The sequence below is a fragment of the Cladophialophora bantiana genome (genome assembly GCF_000835475.1).
Source record: "Cladophialophora bantiana CBS 173.52 unplaced genomic scaffold supercont1.8, whole genome shotgun sequence".
Classification (NCBI taxonomy): Eukaryota; Fungi; Ascomycota; class Eurotiomycetes; order Chaetothyriales; family Herpotrichiellaceae; genus Cladophialophora; species Cladophialophora bantiana.
Window position 1 is genome coordinate 516344 of NW_015971582.1, and position 15705 is coordinate 532048.

Sequence of the window (15705 nt, forward strand, 5' to 3'; positions counted from 1 at the left end):
TTGATCTGGGTCCTGCTCGTGTAAGATGCATGATGGTTTGGAAGTTGGCGATGAGGACACCGAGCTGGATGTAACAACCGCGGCGGCAGCCGGAACAGGACAAGGGGTCATTGCGACATCACCTCGGTGCCATTTCCATCTCTCTTATATTTCTGAGCCCCAGCAGGAATTGGTGGAACGGGCATGGACATTGCGTCGTTAAGGGGTAGAAGAGTAAAGTTCATCCCTGGTGGCGATTGCCCATTCTCCCAATCCACGTATCCCTGGAAGTTCTCGGAGACAACAATGCTGACAATTCGTGTGACGGTCGGGCTGCGTTGCGGAATGGGAAGCTCGTAGGTTTTGCCAGATATTGGGTTCCGGAGCATCATCTCCAGGGGTCTGAAAATGCCCATTGTGCCATCCTTTTTTTTTTTACTTAACCTGTCTTCGACAAAACTTAGGATCTCGCCACTAGCAACCTTGGCGTACGCCTCCGCAGACCTCGCAATGAGAGCATCCGTTCTTCCCTGTCCTGCCGTAGCCTTCATCGGTGATATCACACTTGTCCCATAGGCATCGTCGTAACAGTTAACCTAATAGTTGCCTTCTGGGATCGACTTGGTCGCGAAGTGTACCAATTTGTCCCTGAACCACGCCAAAAGGAGTAGAAGATACTTGGAGCGTTGTTCGCTCCGATGACTCCGCATGTAGTGATGTCAGCAACGAGACAATCCACGGTAGGAAAGTCGAGATTTTGACAAGCCCAAAGCTCCCCTGGGGGTGGCTGTCGACATGGTTTTCCTGTATCGTATGGAGGTGCAGGAGGGTTTTGGCCTCAAAGGACTGGTCTGAGAAGCATTGGCCGGCTGTGACCGATAATATATGCGATCCAAGAAGTATAAACAGAACAGACAGAAGCCGTAACATATCGAGATATTGAAGAAGAGATACAATTGTCGTAGTGGAGACTGGAGGCTTTGGTTGCTTTTGGTATGGTATATCGAGGTGTGCGGGACAATGGATGGAGTTTTGCTCAATGACAGAAGGTGAGCTCAGCACAGAGCAATCATCACTTCTTATATAGCACTGGATATTAAGAACATAGAATGCTATCCCTCTTTAACCTGCGCCATTTTTGGCAGACTTTGCGCTTACCTTCAGAGACGTAGTCCATTAGGCATAATTATGGAAGTATGCGAGACGTTTCAGCATCGTCTTTGCAGTTTTATCTGCGACTCCGCAAGCTCTTAGTCGGCGCTTGAGACTTTCGTGGGGAGCACGCGTCAGTATCGTATGTTTTGCATCGATTGAGTTCCATTTCCGATACCAGCGTTTAGTTTCCATCTCGCGAGGTCATTTGGTGAGGAAGGCTTAGCCTTGTTACACTTTTAAACTCGGTTATTCCGTCCTGCCAGGAACGTAGTATCGAATCCTTGCTGTATTCTGCCAGAATAAGACATCGAGAGAGCAGCTTAACCACCGGGCGGGTCGCCAGGGCGGATCCCAACCTGTACAAATGAGGAGGGGTTCAGGAGGTTGAACACGCCCGAGATTTGGGCCTGTGAGATTCTGAACTCGGAGGCGGTAGAGGGAAATTCCGGTGGCAGCGCCATCTTGTCAAGGAGTAAAGCTCTCTGGATCTGAAAAAAGCCATCGCGGCTGGCGTAGATGTTAGTATCCGATTCTGAAGTAGATGGGATTGTAGACAAGAAACGAGGCAAAGGTGAATCTCGCTAAAGAGGTCGGTGCTGCCAAGCCCGCCATGCTATACTAGGGTGTGCACCAAATGTATTTACCGCGCTAATTTAAATGACGGCTCTGACAGCCTGACAGGATAATTTTCTAGCTGCTTTAGGTGTTGCTTAACTAGAGCCCCTAAAAGCGCTACCTAAGCTCAACCTATCCGAGAATACCTTAGGGCGAGGTAGGCACTCACGATCTGATTCCGATAATTCCGGGGGTCATTGCTCCTCACGACGGATCGCAAATCGATCGTCTTTTGAAGTTAGCTGTCATTTACACTAGTGTGGTAAATACATTTGATGCACCACCTCGGTATTCAGCCTCGAACGGGTGCCTGATTGATACAGACTAATTTAGTAATTCGTCTGCTTTTCTGCTCCAAAACTCGTTGTTGCAATCTAACAGAGAGTGATTTAGTTCCAAGTTCAAGAAAGATTTCAGATCAAGCGCTTGCGGACGCTTGAGTAGCCACATGGCCGCCGCATATTGAAACCGAGCTTCTAAGCGCCGGGTCGCATTCAGTGAGTATTTTAGGCCATGTGGCTGAATGACTGTCTCTGGTCGTGACAATGAGTTTCGCGGCTTAAAGAAAGATATCCTCGCAATTCAGCTTTATGTCGAGAGTTATCGAGGGTAACTTCTCTTCCCAAAAGTCATCTGTCTGAACCTGCTCGGTCGGCAGTTCCCAAGATGGCTCAATCTTCTCCCGCACCTCAGCCGAAGCCATGGGAGACACTTTCTCCTCACCAGGAAGCCATGATCGAAGCATGCAAGACTGGTCAGCTCCTTGAGCTAAAGAATTTGTTCGACGAACACCATGCCAAGGAAGGATGCGAGCCTATTTCTTATTACCAAGCAAAACAAGAAGGTGCACCAGCGAGAGATCTGCTATTTAAGGCAGCCATTTCTCATGGGCAACTGTCAATCGCCCGATGTCTGCACTCTATGTATCCCACATACGACTTTCATAATCCCTGCATCGTCAGGGCGCTGGGGACAACGCGAAACCTTGACATGCTCAAGCTAATCCACTCCTACTGCCCTCGAATTGTCAGCTACTCATTCGATGACCATAGGACGTCTATGATGAGCTTGGCTATTGCACAGGGGCCGGAGAATGGACCCTTCATTCGCTTTCTTCTAGATCACGGAGCAATATCCATGAACGATGGCGGATACCTCGTCCATGGCGGAGCCGAATTGTGCCCCGCCATCGAATACAATCAACCGATAGATGTCATCAAGATGATGATCCCGAAGACTCGGTTTCTGATATCCCCGCTGCTGATGGCAATTGATCACAAGCGAGCGGACGCAGTTGAGGTACTTTTACCCGAAGACCATGCCAGGAGGAGACAAGTTGGCATGGGGGATTATTTGCAGGAGCCGCTGAGGGCTGCGCAGAAAACAAAAGACAAGGATACCATCGCTGCAGTAGAGCGCTTCATACATAAGGTGGAGCAGCAAGATGCCAAAGAGGCTGCAAAGAAACTACGAGCCTCAAAGAAATAGTGGCAGTTCGGCACGGGAGCGAAGCGCGAAGACAACACTGGAGTCCCGGAGTTCAGCAACTTCAGCCGGCCAGGCGGTACCAGCTGGTGGAGCTCGCTGTCCAAAGAGTGGACATGAAGTGAAGTCTGCAGATGTCAGTCGGCACGAGAAGAAGGAGAAGGAGGCCCTACGACTCTTCCACGGACGAGGAAACCGAGCCGGAACTCGGAGAAAAGGCATCGGCGCCGCCCAAGAAGCTGGGCTGAAATGGCAAGTCAAAGTTCCCGTCAACATGAGGTTCTCATTATCTGGCAACACTATCCGCATTCGTGGGCGAGGAGAACACGCTATACATTGTTCAGTCCCTTGGATCACGACAGCTACCACAACACAAGCTATGAGATCGCTCTTTTGGTCGGAAAGGGATTGGTTTCATTGGCGCTGATTGACTGTTTTGACTGTTAAACTGCTGGAGTTTACTCTGAAGATTCCGAATTTGAATGCACTCTACCCTGTCATACTGCAGAGACTTTCATTACTGGTATTTCATGGAAAAGCACCACAGCAATACGTGGCCATCAATCGTGGATTCATTTCCTTTTTTTGAGCCGAACACCTCGTCGTCCTTAATCTCCCGTGTCGACCTCCAAATCCAGCTGTACGCTGTTACTGACCCCATAGTCTTGTAGAGTCAATTGATCCTTGAATGGTCTTTCACCTTGTCGCTTGAGGAGTGTCTCGTGGGGTTTTCTACCAATTGTCATGGCGACCACTCCCTTGAAGTCCTCCGCCGCGTTGTCAGTCTGCAAGTCTTCTCAATGCTAGGGAGTTGTACTCACTGATAGGATCTGTGGTGAGGCATGGAATTGGTTGCTTCGCGCCTAGTCTGTCGTTGACCCACACGGTGATCATAGGTTACGCAGGTACTGCCGGTGCAGCAGGCTTCTTCTCTTTCTTCTCACGCTTTTCCTTCTTTTCTTCGCGCGGCTCACGCTCGTCTCGGTCTCGATCTCGTCTTCTCTCGCGATCTCGGTCCTCTCTTCGGGGTGAACGTCTTCGCGGAGGGGTTCTGGATCTTGATCTCGACCTTGGTCGGCAGCGGTCCCTGTAGCCTCGTTGGAGTCCCGAGTCTCTATCTCTTCTTGATGAGTCCTCGTCGTCTCGCCGCTTCTCTTTCCACTTGGAACCATGGTCTTTGCGTCGGGGGGTGATCTTCATTACGTTCCCGTCGTGGTGACCGGCTACGTCGACGGTCTCTTGAAGATTGAGGTGTTGATGACTCGTTATCCGTCATGATGAGGAGAGTTGTGTCGTATAAAACTTCGGTCTTGGTTCGTGTGTCCGTTGAAAGGATCTTCTCGAAGACTTGATAAAATGTTTGGCTTGCTGGAAAATCCGCGGGCAGTGCGGGGAATATTCCATCGTGGACAAGTTGTTTGATTCCTTTCCGACGAAGACATTTGCCTGCAAGATGACATTTTTCTCTACTCTCAGGCTGCTGATTCCAACGAAAGACCAAACACAAAACGCTGCGCCTACTCTAGGTTCTTCATTACCCTTGATTTACCCTTGATTTTGCACTGGCACGGCAGCTATGCTCTTTGCAACGAATAAATCGAAGTAGATGTGCCCCTTGGTCGGATTTTAAGGAGTTTACAGCTTCGATGCCGGATGATATCCTGGGTCTCATTGAGTTGTCTTCTCCCGTTCCAATGGCCGACACTGCTCAACATCTTTAAGCATTACTCACTCCCACAGATCGCGAGACAGACATGACTTATTTACGAGCTTCATATTTTCATATATCCATGAGCTTCAAGCATTTGACGGAGCTTAGCATAATTCCGACCAAGAATATCGTCAAACAGCGTTTGCATGGAGATCTCGAGGTCTCTTCATTCGCTGAAATCCTCGGCCGAATTGGTCCCAATAGCCGTGGTGACCCAATCAGGAAAGATGATTCCATAAACAAAGCCGATAAAGGTAAGCTCTACTGGCGTATATATATTGAGCGACAGACTTGTTGTTGACTCCCCGACGACGCTCTCACTGAACTCAAAGGCATCCAAGTATTCATCTTGATACAGATTTTCAATCAATATGTCGTTCCTCCGCGCCACCGCCAATTGGCGCCTTCCGCATTCGTTCGAGTCTCACCTCGCTGCTTGGGCGCCATGATCTTCACCGAGAGGCAACCAGAACGGTACGAAGTCAGCAAAGACACCGCCTTCGCCATTATGAACCATTTCTATTCGCAGGGCGGCAACTTCATCGACACAGCGAACGCATATCAATTCGGTCAATCAGAAGAATGGGTAGGCGAACGGATGGCTGCCCGCAAGAATCGTGACGAGATCGTCTTAGCTACAAATTCTTCACCGGCTACATGGGAGCTCATAAGGACAAGATTCAATGCTTCGGAGGTAATAGTAGTAAGAGTATGAAGATGTCGCTAGAGGCGAGCTTAAAGAAGTTATCGACGACGTATATCGACTTATTCTATCTACGTTGGTGAAACTATACAGTGATCATTCCGGAGTTAATGTACAGTCTAAATAATTTAATCGTGGTTGAGAAGATGCTGTACCTAGGTATCAGTGATGCGCCTACTTAGATTGTTAGCAAAGCGAATCAATACTCAAGGGACCATAGGTTAAGAAAGTTTATGGTGTATTAAGGTATATATAAAACACTTCCATTAGAGATTTTAAAAGGGACATTATATCTATATGTAAAAACGAAGGAATGAGACTATGTCCGTATAGAGTATTAAGCCAGGGAAGATTTTAGACGGCCGAAGGATTCAAAGCGAGAGGGAAATATAATCCTAAGTAGGAATCTCATCCCACTGAGCGAATATGATAAGAATGTATCCTGGGAGCTGGAGAAGCTTACAAGTAAGAAGGGAGTTTTGCTACTTTACGTTGCGCTGGCTTATGTGATGCATAAGACGCCATATATTTTTCTCATGGTGGGTGGGAGAACCGTTGACCCTATCGCCGGCAGTATCGATGCGCTGTCCGTGTCCTTGTCGAAGGAGGAGACGGATGAGATCGAAACGTCGTATGAGTTCGACCTTGGATTTCCGCATGTCTTCATCAGCGGGACTTTGTTCATCAATGAGGCTCCCAGGGGTGGCTATAGGCCAGACGATGTGTTTTTGACGAAGCCGCTCGGGTCATTCGACTGGTCCAACCTCCGAAGCCGATCACGCCTGCGCAAACGAAGCAATAAAGGCCCCTTGGAGAGGGCACGAAAAGTCGAGCAAAAACTTTTTCCTTCAAGCCATCAATCCGTCACCGGTAAGCGGGTGTTGGGTTGAAGGGAAGGATAAACCTAGTGGTTTTTTTTCCCGCAGAACTATTATAATACTACGGAAGTTGAAGTGAGAATCAATCCCTCAAAGCGTCCGTTTGGTATGAACACCACGAACGAAACATCATTGTTGTGGCCCAAGCACCGGATGGCTCTGTCATAATTTTCAAGGAAGTTTGGCATCTTAGAAAGGATATATATGTTGGAAATGGACTGGGTGAGGCAACGAATCTGTGAAGGCTTCCCTCCCCATCCCTATCTTTCCACTTTATGACCCTCACTGGCCAAGATTGATTTCGTCAATCATCACACAGAATCTAATGTATCATTTTATGCCATGTTGCATACCTAGGTATCCAGACAAACACTCGGAGTGAATTTCACGATACTGGTTCGGACCAACCGACAGCACGGCCGAGATACGGCCCAATGTTCTGTTTTCCGACCTGATTAGCATCGCCTCGTAACGCGAGCCATTGATGTTCAAGGTCGAGGAAATGTTAGTCAAGACGCCCGTTCTCAGACCTCCGAGCACGAAAATCGTGACAAACCCTTGATCTTCGACATCTCCAGCCGCAAAGCCTCGGACTTCGGTTCCAGAGATCTGGTTCGGTCTGAGCACCTTCTCGAGAGCGTCAGGAGGTGAAGTAGACAGATCTACAAGCAGCCAGTCACAGTCATCTTCGATACAATTATCCAGTTTTGAGTTCGACGCTGATATTGGTGGAAGAGGATTTTAACTTGATAGCTTCTGGGAGCCGCTTGAGATTTTGTCTTTTTGCCTCCACGACGATCATTGAAGAGTAGAGACGACTCTGAGGATACATGGGACTTAGCAAGTGAGTTAGACGAAGGGATCTGGAGAAATTTGGATGAAGACATGGGACCAAATTCAATCCCAGTCATGTTCGGGCCCAATAATCAGAGGAAGTCATCAACTCCGTGTCTTGGTCCTTGGATATATGGAACATCCTCGCTCAACACCAGGCCCCCAGTCTTGCATGTTTTACCGCCTGGCAAGTTTAGATCAAGGCCACACGAGGTGACAGTATCGCCCGAAATGGTCAGCGAGGAGCCTTCGAGGGTCGAAAGTAGCTGGTGGTGTCTTGCGGCTTGCTTGGCACTCATCAAAGGAGTCTGGTCGAGTACGTGATAGTTCCACTCAAGAACGCGTAGACGGTCTCGAAGCCACTGGTTGTGATTGAAATATTTCTGAGTTTGAAGTTTCGAGTTACGGGTCTCACACCATACCAGGATGAACGGAGTCAGCGACTCAGAATGGGATCCTGCCAGAGAGAATTGCTGTTGTCAAGTGTACCTTTTGCATGTACTCGACAAGGCGGTCCTCACTCGAGTTCTGATCTCGTGTCTGTATGTTTCGCTAAGCCTTGGATCTACGTATGTTTGTATGAAGATCCCCTAGGTCCCGAATATATGTACGGGCGGGGTTGGGATAACGGTAGAGTCGACCGATGTTGGAGTAGTGCTCGGAGGAGTAGTCAAGGCGTCAGTTTCGGCAGCTATCGAATCGGTGGTAGAGGAGGAAGATCCCAATGTGTTCGCGACCGCCGATCCAGATGACTGGGGTTCAAACAAAAGCTGATTTGAACCTAAGGGTTTGTAAGGCCTTGGACGTTCACTTATGTTCGTGATCATGTCAACACTTTGAGACTCTGGGTCGCATATCGGGGAACTGAGTCCACGGAAGTTTGAGAACAATCCAACTGGGAGACGAGCTTGTAGCCTCGCGGGCTTCGACCCTTGCGAACCACTACCATCGAGAAGTAACTGGCCAAGATTAGACATTCTGTCCGTTACCTAGAGCTTTCAGCAAAAGTCCAGGAAGGATGTGAGTTATGAACAGTCGGAAACGGGAAGGAAATAAGGGAATAGGAGGAATACAGGATATCGGGGCACGAACGACGAGCAGGAAAACCTGCCTAGGGAGGCGCAGCTATGCAGACTAAGACAGGCCACACGAGGTTCTGCTTGCTGGTCTCCTCTGTCTCCATCTTTGTTGGGCCTTCTGGCCCTGCTGGCTTTGCTGTCTATTAGATCGCTGCTGGGCATTTCCGGAAATGCGAAAGCAGAGGGAAGCTTCTGCAGAATGATATGTGTGCAGCGCCGCGGTTTCCCACCATCAGTGCCGGGGCACCTGCACAGCCTCAGCCTCACGGAGACACATTCAAGGCAGTGAGCATGATCAGTCCCTGGGTACTTGTAAAGCCTTGCAGAACCATGGTAGTAAGTCTAAGCAGTCCGGGAAGAAACATTAGAACTTGATTGACGTGGAAGCTAGGAGCCAAGGAACCTACAACAAATCTTGCCACGACGCCCGGAGACGAAACCAAGTTGATCGGATGAGCGTTCTTCGGCGACACCTTCGATGACCATGGTGGACTCGAAGCCTTTCGGGACTATTTCACATATCGTGAGGGTGAAATCGCCTGGTTGCGAGGTGGCACGCATCAGATCGCGGGGATTGTGACCCAATCCCACGAAGACGTGGTCACCATTGCCAAGCTCCTCCGCGAGCATCCCGACTGTGAAAAGAGCGAGATCCGACAGAAAGTGAGGGCGGTTCATCACTTTAGCCATGCCGAGGATTGGCTTCTCAATCGATCCATCGACCTGTCTCTGAGGCTCTGACTTCAGATCAATGTGCGAGACGACGAATCCAGCACTGGAATTCCGCAAGTTCACTGGGATGGAGACGTCGTGCTGGCCGACTTCCTAGCCGGTCTGTTCCCCGTCGAGGACTGGGAATTGGGAGCCAAAGAGCGGCGACTGGACCCATCCTTCACTGCGGACAACATGGTTCAAATTTGCTAGCTCAAGGGGGTTTGGACGAACAGCCTGGAGGACCATCTCCGGCTTCAACGTCGGGAGAAGAAAGAAAAGGTGCTCTGGGTCTATCCGCACAAACAGACCCTCCAAGCTCTGTTGGTCGAAGCCGAGAAAGGTTCATGTCGAAGGTTAAAACTCGAATGCCGCTACATTGTATTGACCAAAAGCCAGGCCTTGACCTGATGACGCTGGCTGACCACTACGCACCTTGGATCTCCAGTGCCAGCCATTGTGCTCACAGAGACCATGCAGACCCACCCAGACCCTAGACCTCCTGTTTCCCTTCTGGGACAACAGGACCAAAACTCTCGAACAAAACGGCCAGACCTTCCACAACATTTCGGGTCCAATCGAACAGGGCCGAAGATTTCACCTTCTCGATTTCCCCCACTGGAAAGTCCGCCTTCTGGAGGTCTGCGAGGAAGTCTTCCAGTCGCCGCCTGTGAGATGGGCGCAGTTGTGGCAGGACCAACGAAACCCGCAGCAATTCTGGACATTCTGGATCGCCCTGGTCATCCTGGCCTTGACACTAGTGTCGACGGTTGCCTTCATCGTGTCGATGATTACAGGCATCATCTAGGTGAAACTCGCTTGACAGGCCCTGAGTCTTTCACTGCAGACCATGTCGTTCAGCTTTGAATGATTTCATTCCAGTTCTTGTGATGGTGCGGGTGCGACGCGACAGGACCCGGGAGGAATCCAGAGTCTGCATTATATACGCCCACGCGCAGCACCCACAACTAAGTCCGGGTCTGGATATTTTCTCACCACACCTGCCACTCTCACATCTCAATGTTCTCGTTCTGGTGCTGTCAGTCCATTCTTCGCCTATCGCCAATGCCGACTCCTTTGTAATCGGTCAGATCGTCGTCTCGAGGCACTTTTATGGGCTCGTCAAATGTTTATTCTACATTCCTGCTCATTTCTGAACGTGTATTGCCTCAGAGAACACCCTCTCTTGTCAGCCCCAAGTGCCCCCACGCTCGATTCACTAGACAGCTCCAAAGCTCTTCCTCTCCACCGCCCTACATACCCACACCCTCAAAATGATTCCCTGGTCTTCTGCCTCGTTCCACCATCCTCCGCTCACAATACTTTCTATACTCCTTGAACTTCTTGGCCATTATTCCCGCATCCAAGTCCCAACACTCACACATCTCCTTCCGAGATACTGAGAACCCTTTTAGTTGGACGTTGAGTACCAACGTTTAGGCTAGGCCGGACAGCCATTGCCATTTCGGCTTCTCTCGTTTTTGTAGCCCCTTAACCTTCAGCCTTGCGCTGGAAAGACCGTCTCTATCCACAGCAATACTGGTAATTGAACCATCGAGCAGAACACTTTTAGTCGGCTTAATACAAAGATTAAGGGCGACCGGGGAGCTTCCTATCCTTCATATCTTAGTATACCAATCGGAATATCAAAAACAGAACTTACGTCACGACATCTTTCATATTCCCTACCAGCTTAGTTTCCGTGTTTGGTGCTAATGATCTTATATCGAGCATGTAAGAACTGAAAAGACGATAACGGTTCCCGCCACTGCATAGTATGGCATCACTTGCTGCACGAAAAAATAGATGTGGTGGTGCTGGAATAAGTCAAACTGAATGGGATTCACAAATATGAAACAAGCACTTGGCTGGGATCGACCTCACGCTCCTTGTCTTCCATCTCGTCAGGTTCAAGGTCTAGAGATTCTGATGGAGGAGGAAGAAGCACCGGGTACATTGTGGCATTTTCCTCTTCATTCGGAAATCCGTCAAGGTCATCGTGAGGAGAACAGAGGATATAGCATTGTGCAAGTGATCCACGGTATCACATTGTAGACAAGGCTGAAGAAAAAGCACGACAATACGTATGAGAGGGTCGAAGCGATAGTTATCGATTGAGTGAGATTTGAAGTAACAGCGAAAGTAGCCTTTCAATCCAGAAGCGAAGAAAATGGCGTCTAGAACATTCAATGCGGCGCCGGGACGAGCAGAGACCTCGACGGGAATTTGGAGCACATGTGCAAATGATGGAGGGAAGACTCACTGAGACCGTACCGTCGGGAAAAATATCATCCTGACAGTTTTGAAGGCGCCGAGACTTGAGCGTTCGAGGCTCCGCTGCCAAAGACCCGGCCGTTGGAGCATCTTGGAAGAATATAGCTACCTGCATACCGACTCGTTCATACCGAGACACTTAGGGAGACAGGAAACTCTGCCCCATCGGTTGATCATTGGCGGCAGCTGCCTTTCTCTTTCCTGGGACTGCTTCGTGATTGCACTCTACCAAACGGTAGGGAACACACTGCCATCACCGTCGTTAATATAGGAAGAACACTGCATAGACAAGTGCATAGACAATCCGGTAGGTGATGAGTAGTGACCAGCATCCTTCAGGCGGGCGCTCGCAGAGTTTCGAAAAAGTAGATACGATTCACGAAAGGTAAGAGGGACTGCGCAGGAGGGTGGCTCGCAGTGTGAGCTTCCCGCTCGCAATTCTGAGCCCATTGTGTCCTTTTTGTCGAGAGAAGAGCAAATCGTTTGCTAGGCTGAGTTCAGGATGAAATCTAGGGATGGTAGGAGCTGGAGCCGACCAATTGTTTCCCAATGCTTCGGATCATCGTCGGCTGAACTCCATACTGGGATTGCGTACTCCAGACCCTGTTTCCGACCGACGAGCTCTCTCTGCGATTGTCTTTGACAGTAGCCAACACCGACCACCACGCGAACGCGACGATGAGCCCGTCACGCACCTCCGCCCTCGAGACACCCTAATCTTTCTACTTTCCCCTCCCATCACTGGCCCCATCGCCTCCCCAAATGAAAAAATGACAACCTACGGTGCCGGCGTGCCCATCTCCTACGAGACCCCCGAATTCCCGGCCCTGTACTGGCCCGTCCACGCCGACCCAGGCGAAGCGCAGTACCTGTACTTTCTCTCAGACATCTACCGCTACACGCTCTACTGGACGCTCATCACCATGGTCGCCGCGCACGCCTGCGTCGCCACCTGGGCCGTGCTCATGCAATTTGCGTCCGCGGACCAGCGCCGCAAGTACCTCAATTCGCCGTGGGGGAGGGCGCTGAGTGCGAAGAACAGGAAGTTACTGGGCGACAATCCGATCGGGGAGACGCTGAGTTGGGTTTGGATTGTGCCTGTCGTGTATATTGTCATTGGGGCAAGCGAGGCCTTGTTGGCCGGCAGTTTGGTAGGGCTGGTGCTGGGTGCGGTCTACAACGCGGGTTACTTTGGGATGAGTACCTGGACGCCTCTGTTATGGGGAGTGATAAATATGCTTGTGTTAGTGGTGAGCAGCTTTAGAATTCAGGGTGGACTATAAACGAAAAGGCTGCTGTTTACGTTTAGATCTGCTCGAGTCAAGAGCAGATCCTCCTCGCTCCGTCACTATGGGCCGTCTCCGCCTCAGACATGGGAGACACAGCGCACAGCTGTCGCGGCTTTCGGCTCTCGCAGCTTTTTGCGACTTGCGGCATCCTTAGCGGGACAACAGGCTTCCAGAAACGAAGTTTGCATGCAGTACTGGGGACCATATCCCTGCCGGCAGTGGATGGGCAGACGTTTAGGGTAAAACTCCTGAAACTGGGATTGTAACTCCAAGGTCTCCGTTGAAGGGTAGGGCAGGGGCTGTCAACAAGACTGTCCGGCGGACGAGAAAGGCAATTCGTGGATTCAGGAGACGCCAACGTGACCGGTGGAAAGAACACTTGTGCAACGGACGACGTCCAAAATAGACAAGAATCAACCGACAGGATGATGCGCTTGCTTTAACTTTGGTTGCGGCGGTCATCAGTGAGTTGCAGATGTTCTCTCAGCTTCAACGCCGAGGTGCTATCCTGCAAAGGAAAAATTGATAGGTCAGACACTGTCGTAACGCCGATAAGGAAGATACTTGTCTCATTGTAGATCTACGCCTGCTCCGTTCTGTACAACGCTCGTGATGACGTGGCTGAATCTGCATTTTGCCATCCTGTCAGCGTTTGCCTTATAAAACCCATGAACGCTCAAAGCAAGCAAGGTAGATACTGATGGCAAAGACAAGAATCAAGGGTTCCTCCCAATTTCATTTTCAGTCATCCTGGCCGCCCTGTTGGTAAATGTGTCGCGTTCTTGCAGGATCTTTGCGCATCTCATGGCCACTGCCGGTAAACCCCACTGAACACAAGTCAGTCGAATTCTTCGCTGTTCAAAGGCACGAAAAATCACTTACCTCTAGCGTTGACACTTTCACCCGTGCGGAACATGCTTTCCTTCTTGGTCATTTTCCCGGCCTTGCTCTTGGCTGCAAAATCTTGCCATTTGGACTTGCCCGCTTCCAGCTCCTTGTTGGCCTTGACCTTGCGAGGTATCTTCGCGGGTCGAATGGGCCCGTCGCTGACTTTGCTTGGTTCACGGCGAGCCTGTTGTGCCAGAGCGAGATCAACGCTGGCTGCGGCTGAAATGACATTTGGATTCGAGGGCGGAGAAACTGGGGTGGATGATCCTGACATTCCATCAGCCTTACGCTTCCTGCCTTCAGAGGTCAGCGGCTTGATGTCCTTGGCTTTGAGCGTTTCTGTATTGCCGTAGTTTTTGAATGTTACGATATAGACTGGGTCACTGGATGAACCTGTGATGGATGTAATGCGCGCTGTATAATATCCCCCGTCGCCGGATTTCCACCTGGCCGATACCGTGTCGTTGACAGCAAACGTCGTAGGACCGCTCGTTTCTTCTGACTCGACCTCGGGCTTCCGATAACCTGCTTGATATGCAGGGTGGTTCTCTTTGGACCATTTTTCCTTCACGGGCGGCGTGGCGGGTTGTGCAGGCGGAGGTGGTGCTGATGGAGGCTTTAGTTCTGCAATGGCGGATTCGGTAAGGGAAATGACTTCTTCAAGTTCTTGTCTGAGACTCTGCAACTCGCTGTTATCGGGGTCATTTTGCAGACTCAGCTGGACCGCCTCCAGTTGTAGCTTGTATTCCTTCACTTCGCCTTCGAGGGCCGCGATCTCGGGACTACTCATGATGAAAGGATTGGCAGGCGACAGGCACAAGAAGGGTGCAAGGAAAGACGGCGGTTTCGTGACCAAAATCTACAAGCACGCAGGAGAGTGAGGCTCAATTCGAAAGCGAGTGGAAATGGTCTCTCATGAAGCGGTTTGACGATCGCAGGGACGGAGAGACTGCCTACGCCTCGCCAAGCCTTTTCGCTGGCGCACACGAACCTTGAACTCAACGTTCTCTCAAGCGTCTTGAATTCACTCTTCGCCCATCCACCACTCAAGCCTACCCTCGGTAAGTGTGCCTTTAAATCCCTCTGTCGCGTCCTCCGTTCTACTCGAAGAATCTACAGCGTATCCCAATGGCGAAGTGCTCACCCTCAACAGCCTCAGGTGACTGCGGACAGCACGGGTAGGTAGACATGATGACGTCGGTCTGAAGAGCCACCAACACCCAGGTGAGAACTTAAACTGGCACAGCGAGTGCGACTTTAAAGATGGCGCAAAAGGTACCACGCCGGACCCGTCACGCTCGTATCCCGGCGAAGTAAATTTGCAGGCGAGCCGATACGACAATTGGTGGACGGCCAGGATGACGGGCTGGAGGCTGCGTGTGGAAGAGTGGTAGTGAGCAGGCAGCATCGCTGATTCGCCAACATACTCAGTCGGTATTGGGATGGAGCGCCGTGGATGGCATGGATCGGTCGCGACTCACTGCCGCTTAGAAATCAACTTGAGGACCACTCACACGCTGCCTGCGTTGCCCATTCCTGCTGCCAGTCCCGAGACAAATCGCCACCATCTGACCCTGGCCCAATGCGTGGTTTCCCTCGATCGACAACTAAGAGATTGGGAAGATGATGGCTGTACGAAGTTCTATGGTACAGTATGCGCAGGGCTATTGTGGAGAGGCAGTAGAGGCAATCAGTCCAGGAGGGGAATATATAGCCGCACGAGCAGAGTCAATGGGGGGCACCCGATATCTGGACTAGGCAGTGTCTAGGCAACACCTAGGTATGCCCCGGGAAGCCCCTCTAGGCAATTCACACCGTCCAGAGGCAGTTAGCGAGAACCATTTAGCGGTTTGGGGGCTTCCGGGTAAAGAGCATCACCAACTGGGGGCACCTACTACCACCACCTCTGGGTTTCCTTGTCCTTGGCAGGGTTCATTGCTCACCTGCATCTCCTCCAGTGATAACCTGACGCTACGGCGTCTGCGCCTTGCACTTACCCAGTACATGGTGCCTCTCTTCTGCCACCCACAACTCCGGATGGATTGATCTCATCGCAACTTTGCAATCCCCTTCCTTCCCCTTCTTTTTCCCTTTCGCATCTCGC

The 15705-nt window shown here is 50.7% G+C and overlaps 5 protein-coding genes across 5 annotated transcripts; 3 read left to right on the forward strand and 2 right to left on the reverse strand.

Moving 5' to 3' along the window:
- Nucleotides 1–2415: 2415 nt before the first annotated feature.
- Nucleotides 2416–3237, forward strand: Z519_05833 (uncharacterized protein; the record flags this gene model as incomplete). Its single annotated transcript, XM_016763573.1, has 1 exon — nt 2416–3237. The coding sequence occupies one exon, from the start codon at nt 2416–2418 to the stop codon at nt 3235–3237; it is 822 nt and encodes a 273-aa protein (XP_016619897.1).
- Nucleotides 3238–3842: 605 nt separating this feature from the next.
- Nucleotides 3843–4406, reverse strand: Z519_05834 (uncharacterized protein; the record flags this gene model as incomplete). Its single annotated transcript, XM_016763574.1, has 2 exons — nt 3843–4019; nt 4209–4406. The coding sequence occupies 2 exons, from the start codon at nt 4404–4406 to the stop codon at nt 3843–3845; spliced, it is 375 nt and encodes a 124-aa protein (XP_016619898.1).
- A 618-nt stretch (nt 4407–5024) lies between these two features.
- Nucleotides 5025–6538, forward strand: Z519_05835 (uncharacterized protein; the record flags this gene model as incomplete). Its single annotated transcript, XM_016763575.1, has 4 exons — nt 5025–5199; nt 5278–5639; nt 5869–5894; nt 5995–6538. The coding sequence occupies 4 exons, from the start codon at nt 5025–5027 to the stop codon at nt 6536–6538; spliced, it is 1107 nt and encodes a 368-aa protein (XP_016619899.1).
- Nucleotides 6539–12194: 5656 nt separating this feature from the next.
- On the forward strand, nt 12195–12707 carry Z519_05836 (uncharacterized protein; the record flags this gene model as incomplete). Its single annotated transcript, XM_016763576.1, has 1 exon — nt 12195–12707. The coding sequence occupies one exon, from the start codon at nt 12195–12197 to the stop codon at nt 12705–12707; it is 513 nt and encodes a 170-aa protein (XP_016619900.1).
- Nucleotides 12708–13454: 747 nt separating this feature from the next.
- On the reverse strand, nt 13455–14391 carry Z519_05837 (uncharacterized protein; the record flags this gene model as incomplete). The annotated part of the gene is made up of 2 exons (XM_016763577.1): nt 13455–13540; nt 13596–14391. The coding sequence occupies 2 exons, from the start codon at nt 14389–14391 to the stop codon at nt 13455–13457; spliced, it is 882 nt and encodes a 293-aa protein (XP_016619901.1).
- Nucleotides 14392–15705: the final 1314 nt, after the last annotated feature.